The 8,322-nt window shown below is 42.2% G+C and overlaps 1 protein-coding gene across 1 annotated transcript; it reads left to right on the top strand.

Annotated features, from left to right (window-relative positions):
* Positions 1-506: 506 nt before the first annotated feature.
* Positions 507-6,044, top strand: dnajc5b (DnaJ (Hsp40) homolog, subfamily C, member 5 beta; the record flags this gene model as incomplete). The annotated part of the gene is made up of 5 exons (XM_080440370.1): positions 507-598; positions 1,984-2,104; positions 4,480-4,693; positions 5,116-5,290; positions 5,947-6,044. Exons 2-5 carry the CDS (start codon positions 1,998-2,000, stop codon positions 6,042-6,044), a joined length of 594 nt encoding a protein of 197 aa, XP_080296496.1. The 5' UTR covers positions 507-598; positions 1,984-1,997.
* Positions 6,045-8,322: the final 2,278 nt, after the last annotated feature.

The raw sequence follows: 8,322 nt of genomic DNA, 5'->3' as shown, positions 1-8,322 counted from the left end.
TGATCGTATCCTCGGGCTACACTGGGGATGCTAGGGTTCAAGTGGTTAATGCTGATGACCATTCTTACCCTAACGTTAATTATAACCTTAATCACCAAACCCATGTCTAAACTTCGTTCTAACAAGAAACACACACACACACACACACACACACACACACACACACACACACACACACACACACACACACACACACACACACACACACAGCAAATGAAACCATGTGAGGCACCAACCTGCACATCGGGAGCAGTTAGGGGTTCAGTGTCTTGCTCAAGGACACTTTGACACTAACCCGTGGGGAGCCGGGGATTAAACCTCCCAATTCCCGCTCTAGTCACTGCCCATGACTGGACATGTCACCAGTTTGGTTGTGACAGCGGCAGGGTGAGTCTTGAGGCTGCATGCGGTGCCGTGCTGCGTGTGAAACCAGAGCCCATCTGATGAATGTTTGATGATCCACCTCTAACCAACACCAAGCCGCTCCAACGCTAAAGTTACCAACCAACACTCCAAGAAGAAGCTGTATAAGTTTGGATTCAGGAACACAAAAGCGAGACGTCGGCGGAGTTCTGAACGAGGTCACCGAGGCCAACAGGTACCTGCTGCTGTGTGCGTGTGGTTGATTATTGTGTACTTTTATTCTTATTTTAGTAAACTGTGTAAAATTCCGTCATGGGCGTTAGGGCAGACAAGCCAAGTATCAGGTGAAGATAGCTTAGAAAATGGAGGTTGACAGGAGTGGATTACTGAACAGGTCTACCAGGCCTCTGCCCAGGGCCCAAGAGCTCAGGAGACCCCTAAGCCATATAGTCTTGACATGAATTGTCACAGTTATAACGTTACATTTCTTGTCAAAGGGCTTAGTCATTCATGTCCATAACAGAACCCCAAAAGTCCTATACTGGAAGAATAGCCTAAACATTCACTTTGTAGATGTCACAAGAACCAAACCATGATATTAAAGTGAGTGTCTAGTATGTAAGCCTGATTGCACATATTAGAGACAATCTGTGATGCATGGAAAATAGCTGATCTACAAGCTCAGAAAGAGTCACATGCTTGTAGCTTGTAGATCATCTATTTCTCTTCAGATTCGGCGACACATTATGAGACGGTGCATAAATGACACATGAGTTATATTATTTTGGAGGTTATTATTATGTTGTATGAACTGTTGATGCTGTTGACATGCTATACAGGTAAATGTAGTTTGTGTTGTTAGCTACAATTACGTCAGTGTACCAGTGGGAGGGAGGACCTTTACAAGTCTGTGCCCAGGGGCCCATAGGCTCTATGCTCTAAGCAGCCATATTGGAAAGAAATTGGGCCTCTTCTTACTTTGTTCACAGGTGTTACCAATGATTCTAATGAAGGCTCTGTTCCATTTAGTGTAGCACAGTGGTTCTCAAACCTTTTCATTTCAAGGACTCCCATAACTTTGAGAGTGAACAAATGGAACCATTTCTGAAACCAGTTCTTTCCAACATGGCTGCTGTGCATATGTAGCCCCCACAGTCATAGTAGCCAGGACCGGCGTGCAAAAGACCTGCCAATCGGGCTCAGCCCTATTGGCATGACTGGTAACACGTCGGACTGGCGAGTGGGAGCCTCGGGTTCAATCCCAGCTCACTGCACTTCACTACAATCTGGCGTAGTCGGCAGGACGAGGAGCGTAATATCCTTGCGTGAGGGACATGAGGGACGTCGTGTACGGTGGTCCGCGGCGTGAAGTGTGAAGCGCGAGGACGCGCTCCAAAGATCAGGGGGTGATTGTAGCCCCCACAGTCATAGTAGCCAGGGCCGGCGTGCAAAAGACCTGCCAATCGGGCTCAGCCCTATTGGCATGACTGGTAACACGTCAGACTGGCGAGTGGGAGCCTCGGGTTCAATCCCAGCTCACTGCACTTCACTACACATAGAGCCTATTGTCTCATAATATGCCAATTGTCTGTGTCTGTCTGTCTGTCTGTCCGTCTGTAGGTAATGTGGGCAGGATGTCTGAGTCCAGACAGCGAACTCTGTCCACCTCAGGAGAGTCTTTGTACCAGGTGCTGGGCCTGGACAAGACCTGCACCCACGATGACATCAAGAAGGCCTACAGGTAGCGGCCATGTTGGCCTGTTTGAATGGCTGAGTCAGTTCACCCCAAAATACAACTTATTTTCTGTCAATTACACACCCCATGAAGCCTTGAATTCATGGAGATTGTTTCGTTTTTGTCGCATTCCTAAGCCAATCATTTTGATAACCGGGTCATCGGTTATAGGAGACTCAGTAGGAGGACCTCTTCAAAAAAAAAAATTGGCTTAAGAATGCAACACAAACTAAAATATCTCCATGAATTCAAGGCTTCATGGGTTGTGTAATTGATAGAAAATAAGTAATTTTTTGGGTGAACTACTCCTTTAATTAACCAACTGAACCCTAACGTCCCTATTCTGGGGTGAACATTCTGAGAAAATAGGCAACCTACAAGCTCATAACTCGTTGTGAGCTTGTAGGTTGCTTATTTTCATCAAGGAAATACTAGAGAATGCCAGTGAACTAAGTATATAAGGTTCAAGTGGTTAAAGGTGGTGTGAGTGTTACAGTTCTGTTAAAATAAGTGTTAAAAAGCTTTACATTCTCTTTCAATATTTGTATTGTTTTTAACAATTAAGTGCTCAATACAGGACACATAAGACAACATATACACAAAAAGCTAAATAGACAGAAACAACAAGCCAGCAACCAACAATTAGAAAAATATATATAATAATACAAATAGTAGTAGTCATATACACTCCCCAAATGCAGTTAGGCTGTACACATTCTCATATATTGGTCACTCCCATACAAATGGCTCTACATTGATTCTGATAGCAATCTTTGTTATAGAGTATTTGTTCAGTAACAGCGATCTCCCTGTCTCTCCAGCTCTTTAGTCAATGGAAAATACAATCAGAGAACTCATACAGTATACAGGATAAACAAGTGAAATTGGAAGTGATCGAGCACGCACAGTTATAACTTGAGGGTATGCAATAAGGATTATTATGCCAAAATATTAGAGAATAACAAAAATAATATTAGAGGCATGCAGAATATACTTAACAGTATTATTAACAGCAGCATCAATTTAAACAGATCATAAGTCCAGGTGTGGTAATATTCCCTGTGGTGGTCCGGGGTCAGTCTTGGCCTCCAAACGGTTTATTTTATATATTGATGATATTTGTGGAATATCACATGCCTTGAATGACCTGCAGCAACTTGTAGATGTGGTTAATATGGTTCGACACAACCAAATTATTCTTAAACTTTATGCTCTTTGGGAACCGTAAAATGTTCTCAAATTGTTCTCGTGGAAAATGTAGTGATAGAAAGGGTGTATGAAAACAAGTTTTTGGGTGTTATATTTGACCACAAGCTATGCTGGAGACCCCACATCTGTGCTCTAAGATGGCCTGGAGCATTGACATTTTGGGCAAAGCTAAGAACATATTGAATCAAAAAGCATTATACACTCCTTGTTGTGCACTTTTACTACCATACCTTAATTATTGTGTGGAAGTCTGTGGAAACACTTATAAGAGCTCCCTACAAAAGATAGGCAAGTGTCCTACTCTAAAACGTATACTGTATGTGCATTTCAGTCTGCAGGGTGACTCTTTGGAATGATAGGATGAAGAATGAATTTGTATTATTTTCCCTTAGTTTGACTTGAAGTAACTATACTGTTTAGTTATGTTTCTGTTTGACAATTATTATTTTTTTTCTGGCATCCTACTTTATTATTTATTATCTGTGATGCACTTTGGGCTACATTTCATATGAAAGGTGCTATACAAACAAAGTTATTATTATTATTATTGTTAAAGAAAGAACTGGACCACTATAACATTGATGGGTTCTCTTTCCTGATTGGGTATACTTCTTTCACCACCAGAGGTGTAATCTGCTATTTTCAAAGGATTTTTTTATACATTTGGAAACATGTGAAATGGGATATTGTGCATAATGAGTACTTTTACTTTTAGTACTTAAGTATATTTTGACACCAATACTTTATGTATACTTTAACTCAAGAACATTTTGAATTCCGTGCTTTTACTAGTTGTAACAGAGTAGTTCTACATTGCAGTATTGATACATTTACTTACTGTAGGTGGCCAGTGACATTGGCCAGTTTCACGTTCAAAACCTTTGCATCATGCATGTCACACAAACAGAATGTGATGCGTTTTGCTGATATAACATGTTTGTTCATTTAGAGTCCTATCCATAAATCCACCATTTAACTTCCACAATCCACATTATCAAAACCATTGGTGTTGTGTGCTGGATTCGAACCAACATCATCTCAGGTCACGCACTCCAATAGGTGTGGAAGGAAAATGGACAAAGTCACTGGCCAGTGGCCACCTACTGTATAAGAAAAAAAAGTGGGTTATTTTTCCACCACTGTTCACCACTGACCCCCTGACCTCCGTACAGGAAGCTGGCCTTGCGGTATCACCCTGATAAGAACCCAGACAACCCAGAGGCATCAGACAAGTTCAAGGAGCTGAACAGCGCTCATTCTGTCCTCGCCGATCTCACCAAGAGGAACATCTATGACTCCTATGGCTCTCTGGGACTGTACGTCGCTCAGCAGTTTGGAGAGGAGAACGTTAACACCTACTTCATGCTGTCCACCTGGTGGGCCAAGGTAGGTGTGTGTACTGTATTTGTGAGGGCCACATTTCCCCACAACTACAGTAGGATTTGAGAAACCATATCATTGTGAAGACTGTTGTTTGTTTAATGATAAGTGTGTGCACGCTCGTGCGTACGTGCATGTGTGTGTGTGTGTGTGTGTGTGTGTGTGTGTGTGTGTGTGTGTGTGTGTGTGTGTGTGTGTGTGCGTGCGCGTGAGGGTGTGTGTGTGTGTGCGCGCAAATGTATGCGTGCACGTGTGTCTGTCGGTAGTTCTCAAAGTGGAGTCTGGGGACCTCCAGGGGTCTTTGGTAGGTCCCCAGGCTCATGCACAATGTGATGTTGTGCATAATGAGTACTTTTACTTTTAGTACTTAAGTATATTTTGACGCCAATACTTTTGTACTTTTTGTATCTGTCTGTCTGTCTGTCTAGGCTCTATTTGGAGTGTGTGGCATTTTGACGGGCTGTTACTGCCTCTGCTGTCTGTGTTGCTGTTGTAACTGCTGCTGTGGCCGGCTGAAGCCCATGCCTCCTGGTGAGGGGGCGGAGCCAGAATGCAACCTGTCACCAGAGGACCTGGAGGAGGAGGTTCGCAACGACGACACCGGTGGGTGGACAGGATTAATATTAATGACATGTTATGGTAAATGATGATAATGTTAAGAACGTTAGAACCATTGCTTCTGGTGACCGATATTGCTCTTCTGATAAATGTTAAACTCGTTGAAAACACGCGTCCCCGGCCTGCTCACTCCTCATGCATTGAAGGAAGCATGAGCTCAGTTGGGGGCTTTCCTCAGGCTGGCGGAGGGAGAGTAGCGCCCAGGATTACAAGCTTAGGCATTGGCACTGGGTGAAAATGGGTTACAAAATCGTGGGATAAAAACTCTGTTGACTGATATTGTCCTTCTAATGAATGTTATACTCATTGAAAACACACGTCCCTGCTTCTGGTGACTGATATTGTCCTTCTAATGAATGTTATACTAATTGAAAACACGCGTCCCTGCTTCTGGTGACTGATATTCATCTATTGAATGTTAGACTCATTGAAAACACACTTCCCTGCTTCTGGTGACTGATATTGTCCTTCTAATGAATGCTAGACTCAATGAAAACACACTTCCCTGCTTCTGGTGACTGATATTGTCCTTCTAGTGCGTGAGGAGACTTTTTCAGTTACATTTTTATTTAGTTTTACTTAGAAAATGACTAAATATGCATATTTTTTATGTATTTCAAAAATGTCCTTGTCGTGTGCAGATGTAGACACCCCAGTGGTCCAGCAGCCATCTAAATCCAGTGAGAAGACACAGCTGATCGGTGACGGGAAGAAACGATATGGAGACAGCTACACATGAGTTCAAACTAAGATCCATATTATATCCATACTGTATATGGTCATATGAGACTAGACATCATCTGGGAGTTTGGATGGCATTCTTTCGTGATATGGCAAAAGTGTTGTCTTTTCCTGGTTTTAGACTTATTTTATACTTTCAAAAATCTTTCCAAAACGTCCCAAAATAGCCAAAATAGACGACCTACAAGCTCAGGCTGCAAGCTTGCAGATTGGCTGTTTTTGAAACTTTGGGAGGAAAAAAAGGGAAATGTATATTCAATTTTGTCCATATCGCCCAGCCCTAGCCTAGAGTGTTTATTATAATATTAGAATATTTTACATTTTAACACCATAACCATCAAAATGCAGAACATGATCTAAAATTCAAAATAATCTCCAAACAAGCAACTTTGTCGAATTTTCTTGACATGAAACAGAACCCAATACTATTGCTTGTCTGATTCCATTTCTGCCTAAAATATCTGAGAAATTCTAAGAAATGCCTTTATTGAAATAATAACTTATAAATTCTTAATTTGGCGTTTTTACACAGTAGCCTACAGTTCATTTCAGTGCAATACACTATAGTAGATAGTCATTCTATCTATCTATCTATCTATCTATCTATCTATCTATCTATCTATCTATCTATCTATCTATCTATCTATCTATGAAAGCATGTTGCACTATGTGTAATTGACATGAATTTGACATTTACATTTAAGCTGCTCTCTGTAATTTTCATGTCTTACCCAGATTCGAACCTGTTAATAGAGCCTGCCTGCTTGCTCAGGGGAGAAATTGACTTTCAGGCAGTACCACCTGTTAACCAGTAGGTGTCCTCCCAGACCACAGGATATACAGGACATTTCTCAGCAGAAGAGCAGGGAGATTAAAGCAGATGCAGTACTGTATAATAACTACAAATATAATTCTTATATCACATGATGCCCCTGGAATGGGTATTCACTTCACAGTAATAAGGTTGTAGAAATTAATAAGTGATTAAATGACATTAGTGTCCCTCAGACATGTTGTTTACTAAACACCTTCTAACTGAGCAGCGAATTTCAATGCAAAGTCTATGTAGACGAGCGTCTCCACGCTTTCCCACAGCGTCAGGACGCTCGACAACAAAAAGTGTAGGCCTAGCGTCAACATTGACAAAACCTCAACTTTGCACACATCGTTCACCCAATCAGAGTGCTCTAAAATAACCACTCGAGATAAAACAGAAATGCACTGCTATAGAAGTAGTAGTAACAAAGTGTTAAACTAGCTGTTGATGTGAAATTAATGAAGACTGAGCAACTACATGGCATATTTAATGTCTAAAATGTATACATCGTTTACAAACAAACTGCCAGAGACAAGCGTGGAGTGCGTTCACTTCTCCTGAATGTCTGTGTGTGATGTGTCGCAGCTAGTCGTTTTGATCCACTCAGCACCGGAGCTCTGGGCTGGATGTGTAGACCAGTGCCATCTATCAGAGAGTTACGCCAACTCCGTTCACTTCTTCGGGCCAGGTGTTCTCCATACACATACATTGGCGAATAGTGACAAATCCCTAAACCGGAAGTACATGGAATGCATTGAAGTCGACGGCTCCTTGTCACTATTTCCAGCTACATGAACCACGTGACCGACGCTGTTTCTGACCCCTCATTGGCGCAACTCTCTAATAGAAGGCTCTGGTGTAGACTAGACACACACTTGAAATGGACAGAAACTAACTGCCGTATGGAGGTAGAGAAAGTTAAAGTTTTAAACTAGTAGTTGTAGATACTGTAGATAGACAACTAAACAAACAGCCTGACTCTATGCCATATCCCCAGTGTAGGGACAGCTCCGGTTGCTCCAGGGCCTCACACAGGGAGATGTGATGTTGTCAATAAAACTGATTCTGATTCTCACACAGCTGCTCTGTCCAATCAGGACAGCTGACCAGAGCAGGGGAGATGTAGAGACAGCCTGTTACTGGTCCCTGCAGCTTGATTATAAACAACGTTTTCATTTTAGCCTACAAACATATCATGTTGCTCAATATTGATCCATTTCACTCTACAGTTGCCAGTATAAATCTTTGTTTTCACAATTTTCGACTTGGTAAATGGTGCATTTATATTGCGACTTTATCCAAAGCGCTTTACAATGCACATTGCATTCACCCATTCACACACCGACGGCGGAGGAAACCATGCAAGGCACCAAGGTGCTCATCGGGAGCAGTTAGGGGTTCAATGTCTTGCTCAAGGACACTTCCACCACTAACACAGGGGGAGCCGGGGATCGAACTG

This window comes from Gymnoscopelus braueri (genome assembly GCF_963280865.1).
Source record: "Gymnoscopelus braueri genome assembly, chromosome: 10".
NCBI lineage: Eukaryota > Metazoa > Chordata > Actinopteri > Myctophiformes > Myctophidae > Gymnoscopelus > Gymnoscopelus braueri.
This window is presented reverse-complemented; position numbering and strand designations above follow the sequence as displayed.